The sequence below is a fragment of the Dermacentor silvarum genome, chromosome 10 (assembly GCF_013339745.2).
Source record: "Dermacentor silvarum isolate Dsil-2018 chromosome 10, BIME_Dsil_1.4, whole genome shotgun sequence".
In the NCBI taxonomy this organism is placed as follows: domain Eukaryota; kingdom Metazoa; phylum Arthropoda; class Arachnida; order Ixodida; family Ixodidae; genus Dermacentor; species Dermacentor silvarum.
The window spans coordinates 78,357,752-78,369,838 of NC_051163.1; the positions used below are offsets into that span (position 1 = coordinate 78,357,752).

The window sequence follows — 12,087 nt, forward strand, 5'->3', positions numbered from 1 at the left end:
AATGGGACACTCGTCGAGCTGCGTCGGAAATCTTACCCACCTTCTCGCCTCGCAACGTTTTATTGCGATAGCAATTATACGGACACTCCAAACAGATTTCTGCTGTCGGCGTCGCCGTCGTCGTCGCCGGCGCCGTCGCCGTCACCGTGAGGTTCCGTATGACGTCAATGGAGATAAAATCATCTCCGTGCGCCGAACGCTGTATGTGCGAGTGAAATGGCGCGAGGGACGCGCGCTTTCACGGGGAGTGAACCCACGGCGGAGAACAAACGCGCGTTCTGCGCCGTGCTCCCTTAAGGGCTGCAGAAGTAGGCGTCGCTTTCCTCCTTTACAATCACCATATATGTAGAGCTTTTCCAGGTCCACTTCCTGTTGCTGCGCTTCCTGAAGAAGGTATTCATTATTCGGAGCCTATTCCTTTCCGCGAATTCTACTAACATCTCGCCTCTTGCATTCCTAGAATCGATTCCGTAGTTGCCAATGGCTTGCTCACCAACCTGCTTTTTCCCCACTTTTGCATTGAAGTCGCCCATGACTAAAGTATACTGAGTTTGCACCTTTCTCATTGCTAGTTCAACATCTTCATAAAACTGTTCTATTTCTTCATCATCATGACTAGAGGCAGTAAGGATAAAAGCAGACCAATTCAGGCTGGTGCTCGCAAACAAATATGCAGCTTTAGAACAGGAAGATGAAGATAACATAGATCTAATGAATGAAACCGTAACTAGGCTGATCTCAGAAGCAGCAATTGAAGTGGGAGGTAAGGCACCAAAGCAACCTGTAGGGAAGCTCTCCCAAGAAACAAAGGACCTAATAAAGAAACGACAAAACATGAAAGTGTCCAACTCAAGAGATCAGATAGAATTGGCTGAACTGTCAAAACTAATCAACAAGAAGAAAGTAAGGGATATTCGAAATTATAACGTGGGAAAAATTGAAGAAGCCGTAAAATATGGACGCAGCGTGAAATCAGTAAGAAGAAAACTAGGCATAGGACAAGGCAAGATGTATGCACTGAAAGATAAGCATGGTAATATCATCAGCAATTTCGATGACATAGTAAAAGCAGCAGAAGAATTCTATACTGACCTGTACAGTAGCCAAAACAGCCAAGCTTCTTCCATTCGAAATATTGATGAACCGGATACAGAAGCTCCTTCTATAACTAGCGATGAAGTTAGAAGGGCCTTGAAAGACATGACCAGGGGAAAAGCGCCTGGAGAAGATGGAATAACAGTAGATTTAATCAAAGATGGAGGAGATATCATGCTTGAAAAGCTTGCGGCCCTTTATACGCAATGCCTCACAACTTCAAGTGTACCAGAGAGCTGGAAGAACGCCAACATTATACTTATCCATAAGAAGGGAGACGTTAAAGAATTGAAGAATTACAGACCCATTAGCTTGCTTTCAGTATTGTATAAAATATTCACCAAGATAATCTCCAATAGAATCAGGGCAACACTTGACTTCAGTCAACCAAGAGAACAGGCTGGCTTCAGGAAGGGATATTCTACGATGGACCATATCCATGCCATCAATCAGGTAATCGAGAAATCTCTCTATATGGCTTTCAACCTCAAATCAACCTCTCTATATGGCTTTCATAGATTATGAAAAGGCATTCGATTCAGTAGAGATATCAGCAGTCATAGAGGCATTGCGTAATCAAGGAGTGGAGGAGGCATACGTGAATATCTTGGCAAATATCTACAAGGATTCCACAGCTACCTTGGTTCTCCACAAGAAAAGTAGAAAGATACCTATCAAGAAAGGGGTCAGGCAAGGAGACACAATCTCTCCAATGCTATTCACTGCATGCTTAGAAGAAGTATTCAAGCTCTTAGAATGGGAAGGATTAGGAGTGAGGATCGATGGCGAATATCTCAGCAACCTTCGGTTTGCAGATGACATTGTCCTATTGAGCAACAAGGGAGAGGAATTACAACAAATGATTGAGGACCTTCATCGATAAAGTGCAAGAATTGGGTTGAAGATGAATATGCAGAAGACAAAGATAATGTTCAATAGCCTGGCAAGGGAACAAGAATTCAGGATCGCCAGTCAGCCTCTAGAATCTGTAAAGGAATATGTTTATCTAGGTCAATTACTCACAGGGGACCCTGATCATGAGAAAGAAATTTACAGAAGAATAAAATTAGGTTGGAGTGCATACGGCAGGCATTGCCAAATCCTGACTGGGAGCTTACCACTGTCGTTGAAAAGAAAAGTGTACAATCATTGCATTCTACCGGTGCTAACATATGGGGCAGAAACTTGGAGGTTAACAAAGAAGCTCGAGAACAAGTTAAGGACCGCACAAAGAGCAATGGAACGAAAAATCTTAGGAGTAACGTTAAGAGACAGGAAGAGAGCGGTGTGGATCAGAGAACAAACGGGGGTAGACGATATTCTAGTTGACATTAAGCGGAAGAAATGGAGCTGGGCAGGCCATGTAATGCGTAGGATGGATAATCGGTGGACCATTAGGGTTACAGAATGGATACCAAGAGAAGGGAAGCGCAGTCGAGGACGGCAGAAAGTCAGGTGGGATGATGAGGTTAGGAAATTCGCAGGCGCAAGTTGGAATACGCTAGCGCAAGACAGGGGTAATTGGAGATCGCAGGGAGAGGCCTTCGTCCTGCAGTGGACATAAATATAGGCTGATGATGATGATGATGATATGTAGAGCAAACGCGCCTTCTTCCGACGCGCAAAAGGCCGTGGGGGGGGGGGGGGGGGAGGGAAGGGAGGCAACGTTTAGCTGCGGCACCAAGTGCGTATTTATATAAAAACGTTGTAAGGCGAGAAGGTGGTAAAGACTTCCGACGCAGCTCGACGAGTGTCTCGTTCCGATGTGGTCGAAAACCTCCGAGCCGCCCCCAGAGGCCAAACGCAGCACGCGTTTTGGGCGAACGCGGGCAAAACGCCGACGGTGTCGACAACAGTTCTGCGTGTTGCCGGTGCTGCTACATGTCCAAGTTTGTACAGCTGATAAAGCTACTATCATTACTCCGTATAGCTCTCTACAAATTTGCTATCGCAATTCATGCTTCGCCTTTCGGGTGAAACTGCGACAACTTTTTTATATAAATACGCATTTGGTGCCGCAGCTAAACGTCGCCTCCCCTCCCTCCCGTCCCCCCCCCCCCCCCCCGGCCTCTCGCACGACGGAAAAAGTCGCGTTTGCGTGTAAAGGAGGAAAGAGACGCTTAATTCTGCAGCCCTTCAGGTGAACCCTCAAGGGCTGCAGAAGATAGCGGCAACCTTTCCCTTTACACGAACCACTTACACACACGGCGTAGAACGCGCGTTTGCTCTACGACGTGCGTTCGCTCCCCGTGAAAGGGCGCGTCCCTCGCGCCCTTTTACTCCCACATACAGCGTCCGGAGCGCGGCGATGATTTCATCGCCGTTGACGTCGAATGGAACCTCATGGCGACGGCGACGATGACGCCGACGGCAGAAATCCGCTTTGGAGTGTCCATATAACTGGTATTGCAATAAAACTGTCAGCCCTTCCACTGTGGTGGAGATGGAAGACCAGCGAAGCTGTACTATGGTGGGAACTATTAAATAATCATAAATATATATGATCCGGTGGTTTTCATTTATTTAGTTACCACAGGGACCATGGCCTTATGGTCGTTACGGTACACCGCCATAGGTTGTACGGCAAAGGTTGGCACGTTCTTCATCAACACGTCACCAACGCCGCGCGCGCGTTCGGTGCGAACGCGGGCAAAACGCCACCGCCGTCAACAGCAGTTGTGCGCGTTGTTTGTGTGACCGCACACAACCGCTGTCAAAACGCTGGCTACGTGACGGAACGGCTACACGCCATCGTCGAAACTGTTAGGGGAGAGGGGGGGCGAGAGCCCAGAGAGAGTCCGCGGCACAGGCGGCAGACGCTGGTGGGGCTGCGCGCATGCGCCGCAGTGGGAGAGCGGGCACGCACACGGACATTCTATCTAGGGTGCCTCGATGCCCTCCTCACCCCCCGCTCCCCTTCCACTGGGAAGTCGCGTTTACCATCTCCCCGCACTATACAGCCTCGTGGAGTTCGTGGAGGCGAGTGGGATAGCAGCATACCGCTGAGCGTACCTGCCCTTACCGGTCCCTGCCACCTCTGCTGCCTACCCTAGGGAGCCTACATGCAACCCCGTTTTAAAACGGCGCTTGCATGTATAGGCTCCCTAGCCTACCCATGTGCGGACGAGCCCCCTGAACTATCTCTCTTCTCTTTTATTGCGATAGCAATTATATGGACACTCCAAAGCAGATTTCTGCCGTCGGCGTCGCCGTCGCCGTCGCCGTTGCCATCGCCGTCGCCGTCGCCGTGAGGTTCCGTATGACGTCAACGGCGATGAAATCGTCGATGATGATAAGTGGTTCTTGAGGGAAGGGGAAAGGTTGGCGCTATCTTCTGCAGCCCTTGAGGGAGCACGGCTCAGCGCCAACGGGGAGGGGTAAGTGGGAGCGAAAGAAGGGATAGAGTGGAGTCGCCATGGCTGGGCGAAGCAAAACCGGCAGGCATAGGCGGCACGTATCAGGCCGAGATGGAAGGCCTTGGTGTGCTGCAGAGTCTGCAGGGGTGTTGTGCCAGGCCGGTCAGGCCCGGGGTGGGGTGGGAGGCCGTGAGGCCTTCCCGCTTGTAGAAATGTCCTTAGAGGCGTGCGGAGAGCCCTGACGAGTCAAGGAACTCCACGACGCCTCGAAGTGCAGAAAGGTGGTGTCGGCCGGGGAAGAGGAGATCTTCCTCCTTGCCAGAGCGGAGGCCCAGGCGGCGGAACTCCTGCAGGAGTGGGCCCCGCTGCTGGAGGTACGCCGGGCAGGCCAGCAGGAGATGTTCGATCGTCTCCGGCTCCCCGCAGGAGCTGCAGGTCGGGGACGTCGCTCGTCCCAGTCGGTAGCTACGTGCTGCCGTCCAGCTGCAGCCGATGCGGAGCCGGAGAAGGAGCGAGGATGAAATCGTCGCCGCGCTCCGGACGCTGTATGCGCGAGTGAAAGGGCGCGAGGGACGCGCGCTTTCACGGGGAGCGAACGCACGTCGGACAGCAAACGCGCGTTCTGCGCCGTGCTCCCTGAAGGGCTGCAGAAGTAGGCGTCTCTTTCCTCCTTTACAATCACCATATATGTAGCGCTAACGCGCCTTCTTCCGCCGCGCGAAAGGCGGTGGGGGGGGGGGGGGGGGGGAGGGAAGGGAGGCGACGTTTAGGTGCGGCACCAAGTGCGTATTTATGTACAAACGTTGTGAGGCGAGAAGGTGGTACAGACTTCCGACGCAACTCGACGAACCTTTCCCTTTCCCTGAAGAACCACTTATCATCATCAGTGTCCCGTTCTGATGTCGTCGAAAACCGAGCCGCCCCCAGAGGCCCCGGCAACAGTCACCAACGCCGCACGCGTTTTCTGCGAACGCGGGCATAATGCCGACGGCGTCGACAACAGTTCTGCGTGTTGCCGGTGCTGCTGCATGTCCAAGTTTATACAGCTGATGAAGCTACTATCATTACTCCGTATAGCTCTCTACAAATTTGCTATCGCAATTGATGCTTCGCCTTTCGGGTGAAACTGCGACAACTTTTTTTCTTTACCTGCTACTCCCCCCTCTCCCCTACGACGCTGCGCCGTGCTCCCTGGTGGGCTGCAGAATTAAGCGTCTGTTCCTTATGTATAACAAACACCAGTAGTAGTAAGTCGCGTTTGCTCACCGCCATGCATTCGCTGCCCGTAAAAGCGCGTGTCCCTCGCCCTCGCGCGCTTTCACTCGCACAAACTGCATACGGCCAATGAGAGTGTTTTCTTGCCGGACGCGACCATCGAAGAATGAACCCTTAACAGCTTCGCTGTAAAATTTTGATGCATTTTGCACTTGAAATCAACGACGGCTGTCGAAATTGCAGCACTTCATTTGATCAGTCAGGAAACGCCTCAAGAATAGTCCATCTTATGTGATTCTAAGGCAGCCACCTTCAGCGTTTGCTATCTGCATTACGCCGTGGACCCCACGAATGACGTGTCGCGCACGCACGAGAGGCTTACCATCGGGCAGTTGACAAAGGCCATGGCGTCGTATTTCAATGGCTGCCAAGTCACTGCAGTATCCTTGACGAGCAAGCAGACTCAGCCGCTCAATCTTCCGATGACAGTGACGATTGCGTCGCTATGCCTATGTCCAAAACAGAGGCAGCGGAAAAGCTCCGTGCGCTTGCTCGCGAGCTTACGTTAACCCAGTGAAATTAGACAGAATCTAAAAGCCAACGCCTTTGTTCCCTGGATCCTGATCTAAAGCTCCGCCTTACACATCGCTTAGCACAACGGGAGGTAGGAGGAGGAGGAGAGAAAGAGAAGGCAGGGATGTTAACCAAAAATGCGTCTGGTTGGCTACCCTACTCTGGGGAACGGGAAAGAGGGAATAGAAAGATGAGATAACTCTCACTTGTCGCCTATGCCTTGGAGTATAGATTTATCAACGCGTACTCCTACGTCATCGGAATGGCCACAAGTCCAGATTGTGAAGTTTCTGGGTGCAAAGAGACGCCGAGGGTCCCAACGTCGGCCCGAGCTGCTTTAAAAGCGCTAGTGTGCTTCTTAAAAGAAATGGTCGGTACTGATCAAAAGAATCCTAGAGGACGCTTAAGCTTCGCCTTTAAGGGTGAAACGCGACAGCATTCAAAGATCCCTGACTGCTTCTCACGCTTCCCGGCAACTGCAGCTCATGTAACCGGAATGTTTACATGGAAGCGCTGGCGGCGAACGCTATGTACGAAGGCGAACTTACTGGTAGAAACGCGGCCTCCTGCGCGGGCCGATCCCGGAGGTCGTGCAAAACCGCGCCAAGAAAATTACACCATGTTTAGGTTTGTTATTGTTTCGCACTTTTAATACTTCAGTCTGCGAAAATTTAAGATAAAAGGCATGCGCTGTCAGTGTTTTCTTTCACGAAATTTGTTTGTGGGCCGTCATTCTCAAAGTTCTGAGGAACAATTTTGTCAAGAATATAAGACAACGTATCAGCAACTTTAGTTACGGAATGGTGTGGCAATATAAACCGCATATACCGGATATCGTATAGCAAGGCGTGGCATATACATATACGTAAATATAACTTTCCCTAGCGGACAACGTCGCCACCGCCGCCACCGTATTTTCTGCGACGCGGGACCTTTAACGCTATCGCGGTAAAGTGTTTATCTGTAACCGGCAAAACAAGCGTGTGCTGGTACACCAAACAAAGCAACAAGGCCAAATCAGGGCGTAAGTGGACACATATACTATAGCGACGAGCTCGACATTGTGGTCGTGCCGCAAAACAGCAGCCTACGTATGCGTTTACTAAAATTAACCGGGAGCAGCCCATCGAAAGGGCAACCTTGGACAAAGTCCCGGTGGTCATGTGCTTGGGCGAGTTTTGCTTTGGAGGAAAGATAAAGAAATTGGCCGCGTAACTTCGTGCTTCGCTGGAAATGACGCGTAAACGCGTGTGGTGGTACTTCGTCAGTGCACGGCATTAAAAGAAAGCCGGCATGCAGATCCCAAGCCCTGCCGGAATCGATGTTATGCGAAGCAGTGCGCGGGGAGCCTACCAACTTAAATAAATGCCCATGAGAGCAGCACCAAGACGTAGGTGGCTGTTTCACGACCTACATGACACGCACGTCATGACATTCATGTCATGACCTGTCATTTATGTTCGTCATACACTCATGTCGTACAATTCAAATTTTGGTACATACCAAGTTAACGAAAGGACCGTGAAAGCACCAATACGTAGGCGGATAGATAGATAGATAGATAGATAGATAGATAGATAGATAGATAGATAGATAGATAGATAGATAGATAGATAGATAGATAGATAGATAGATAGATAGATAGATAGATAGATAGATAGATAGATAGATAGATAGATAGATAGATAGATAGATAGATAGATAGATAGATAGATAGATAGATAGATAGATAGATAGATAGATAGATAGATAGATAGATAGATAGATAGATAGATAGATAGATAGATAGATAGATAGATAGATAGATAGATAGATAGATAGATAGATAGATAGATAGATAGATAGATAGATAGATAGATAGATAGATAGATAGATAGATAGATAGATAGATAGATAGATAGTGTCAAAGTGGCAAATGTTCACATTTAAAAAATTCACCTCCATTCCACCCTATGAAAGTGGATGTACAGTAAAGCTACGTACGTGAGGTGCGCACGCACCTGTGCGGAAGTACAGCATACAGCCCCCCATTCTCCTAGGCCCGCCAGCAAGCCCAAGTGTTATTGAACTAACTGAATTTCTCAAACTAAATGGCGTCAGGAAATTCGTAAAGTACTACTTACACACCAGCAGCAGACATGATAGCTTCGGGTCGTAACTCGAATATACGAGAAAGCACGATTCTGACAAACAAAGAGTTCTGTCACCCTGCCCCGCACACCGTGCATTGCAATGTGAAATAACTTACACCCTAAAAAACGAAAAAAGGTGCAAATGTATTTATAACTTACACCCTTACACCTATTCTGGGTGTAATTAAGTTCAAGTATATGGATTGTTACTGCATGTACAAAAAAAAAAGGAACGGGCTTACATATCCCATACAGCATCAGGAGGGCCCAGAGTAAGAAACTGCCAGGGGGACCTCCTATCATTAGTGGGTACATAAGAGTACTAGGGCAGGGTTGAGTAAGGGTGACTTAGAGACAGATTTACACCCTCATTCATTTTTAAGTGTGTAAGTTGTCTTCCAGTGTGTTAGGTCACGTAAAGAGCAGCCGGGTGGCGAGACCAGACTGCTCGAGGAAGGAAACACAGTGTTGGCGTTTGCGCGCCCCACATACTCAAAGTGCGTGCACGCCGGTGCATTTCGGAGCGCTTTCGCAAAGAATTTAAATTTAAATAGCGAAATCTTTATACGTCCAGTGATTGAGCTGTGTGCATGGCTTATGAGGGACGCCGTAGTTCGTTGCCCAGAAGCAGTAGAACGCGCGTAGTCACAGAACCACAATGGCGGCTTTGGGAAGTAAATGTGCCTAGTGTTCTATAGTCCTGTACAAGCTGAGAATTATAAGCAAGCTCAACCCATAAAAACACGGTGCAGCTGCCATTCATCTGCGAAAGAGAGCCGAGCCTACTGGATTCCGCTCACTGCTTATTGAGTTTGCTCTGCTAATGTAAACGCTAGGCTAATTGCACAATAAAAGCTAGTTGCTTCGCGTTAAAACGTTTGCTATGGCTAAGAGTGATGTCAGGATCACCCTTAAACTTTTCCCTAGGCATTCAGGTTTCACCCAGAAACCAGCGACACAAAGACAGGTCTGTACGGAAAAAAAACAGTTCTTTTAAACATGCAAAAACGGTTAACGTCACGCGAATAAGCGAACCTAATTGGCTGGCGTATCTATGCAAATTATGTGCGCATTGGACGGCGTACATTTAACCTTGTAATTCTTAGGTTGACAGCAATTGCATACTGAACGGTGCGCAGAGGCAAACGAGATCTTGCTGCAAGATTTGAACGAGAACAAAGCAGCGGCAAGCGCAAAGTGTTATTTTAAGCTCATTAAAATAAAAGCACAGGCTATTAAAAGGGGCTGCGATTGAGAAACATTCGCTGTCTTTTTTTCTTTTTTTTTTCTTTGGAGCCTCAATGTACTTTCTTTTCCGAGGACGAGAGAAAGAGACGCGCTGTCACCGTCAATGTGGAGAACTCTGGAGACCTCGAGCCTTCAGTCTTGCAAGATTGGGAACCGAAAGAGGATTAACGCGGCGCTCCCCTCGGAGTATTACGTTGTAACGCGCTCCTGTACCTAAAGCTGCTAGGTCTGGCAGCTAACAATGAAAGACCCGAAAGAAAAAAAATCATAATAAAGACGCTAAATTGTCTGTGATTGTTACAATGACGCATAACAGGCTTTAAAAGCCAAGCAACCTGACAACCTGAGACTCCTGCGCGAGCGCCGTTCCTTCTCGCACGCCTCCTTTCTCGCACCGCCAAGTGTTTGTTGATCGATGGAGTCGTCTTCGACCGCAAGACAGCGTTCGATCCATTCGGCGACGTTATTTCGACGCGCGACGGGCAAGTCACAACACGTAACGCCCCTTGCACGGGATGTCACGGCAACACAAGTAGAGTTTCTTTCTTACAGCTTTTCTTTTTTTTCCTTCACGGTACACGCTACGGCGACCGTGAAAGGGCGGAGGAGGAGGGCGCAGTTATGCTTCCGGGCGGCCTTGGGCGACGTCCAATAATTGCGCAACCATCTTTTTTTTTCCGTGCCCCACAGGACGAAGATCGCAGGCCCTCTCCGGTCGACTCCGCGCCGATCGGTTGGCATCCCTTGTTAATAATCTTGGCTGGCTCAGCCAGGCGTGTGGGGTATCTACTGCACGCAACCCCCCATCTCCTTGGTAACCCTACGAATCGTCTCGTACGCGGACCGGGTCTCGCATACTAAGCCTATCGGCACCGCGGACAGAGAAGCGTAGGCGGGATGTACGCGATGAGCATAAATTTATTTATTTACTGAGAAGAACTCGAAATCAGTTTCATTCTGCGAGCGGAGCCCCATTTAAAGGCTTCGGAAATAGCGGCGACTCTGCGCCCATTATGCTGGGAGGAAGAAGGCATCGCATCTGGCATGCTGCAGCGGCGTCCAAGTTATATGGTTATACGACGGATGATTCATTGGGATTCGAGACCAGTCGTGTGTATACGACTCACGTGGTAGTTGCAATGTGAATGTGAGTGAGTAACGAAGAAGGGCTGTTTAAATAAATAAAATGAAAAGGCCGAGTTGTTTTGCGGCATCTCTGCACGACTGCCTACATGATACATTGTCCAGGTTTCTTTGGGTTAGCTTTGGGTTAGCGATTTCACAAGTGCACGCCTTCATGCCCTGGACCCTAATTTACAGCTCCGTATTCCGTTCAACCTTCCACGACGGGACTGCACACTTCTAGTCTGTCTATGGCTTGGAGTAGCATTTTCAAATGCGTACTTCTTTCTTATCGGAATGGCCAATAGCCCACTTTGTGAATTCTGCGGGTGTAATGAAACAATCGCACACCTTCTTTGTGAGTGCCCTCATTTCAACCCGCAGAGAGCAGCTTTCTCATCGACAAGAGGTCAACTGGAGGAGGAGGAAACAACCTTATTTTGCTAATTTGGCTTTGTGAGGGGTGGCTACTAGGTGATGCCTCACAGCCACCTCCTCGGCTCTTTTGATGGCCTGAAGTTGAACCTCCAGGTTCGGGTTCATAAGTATCGCTTCCCACGCTTCCGGCGAGGGAGCGGCCAGGAGATCTGGGGGGGTCTTCTCTGCAGTCCCAGAGAATATGATTTAGGGAGGCTATGGAACCACATAATGAGCAGTGTGGGTCTGTCAAGTCAGGGTAAAAGTGTGCGTATATTTGTGGGCTGGGAAAGAAGTGCGTTTGGAGCCGGCGCCAGGTGACTTCTTGTCCTTTGGTGAGCTTGGGATGAGGTGGGGGTTTTGTCCGTCTTGTGAGGCGGTAGTATTGGGCAATATCGTGGTATGTGGTCAGTGGCTCGCTGACCAGGTCCCCTGGGTCAGAGATGGGACCCACCGCTCGGCTGACGAATCCTCGAGCACACTGGTGGGCCGCCTCGTTCCCCGGGTTCCCTGCGTGAGCTGGGACCCAAATCAATTCAGTTGGGGTGGGTTCTTCATCACTATCTTGGTGTTTAGGGGAGAGTAGGGGATGCAGTATTCGTAGCGTGGCTGGGGCCACGATTCCACGTGCAAAGTTGGATATGGCGGTCTTTGAGTCGCTGATTATAGTTGTAAATCCGGCTGCTGCAGCGAGGGTAATGGCCGCCTCTTCTGCCTCCGCCGAGTTGAGGGCACGGACAGAACAGGCCGTCCTTGTTGGTGTTGCTCGGGGCGTAAATTGGTTGTTGTCGTTGTTGTTGATGATCTTGGGTAGGCTAATTACGCTGATTGCGTACGTGTTATGTGGCAAGGAATATTGAGCAGTGTCTACGTATGCTGCTTTGGAGTTGGACCCGTGGGTTTCGTGCAGGGCTTGAGCTCTTGCTTTC

General features: G+C 49.6%; 1 protein-coding gene across 1 annotated transcript in view; it reads right to left on the reverse strand.

Moving 5' to 3' along the window:
• Positions 1 to 6,072, reverse strand: part of LOC119431653 (solute carrier family 2, facilitated glucose transporter member 12-like) — a 35,620-nt gene extending 29,548 nt beyond the window's left edge. The window contains exon 1 of the mRNA XM_037699130.2: positions 6,038 to 6,072. Coding sequence (XP_037555058.1) covers positions 6,038 to 6,072 — 35 coding nt within the window. The remainder of the gene's footprint in view (positions 1 to 6,037) is intronic.
• Between the last annotated feature and the right edge of the window lie 6,015 nt (positions 6,073 to 12,087).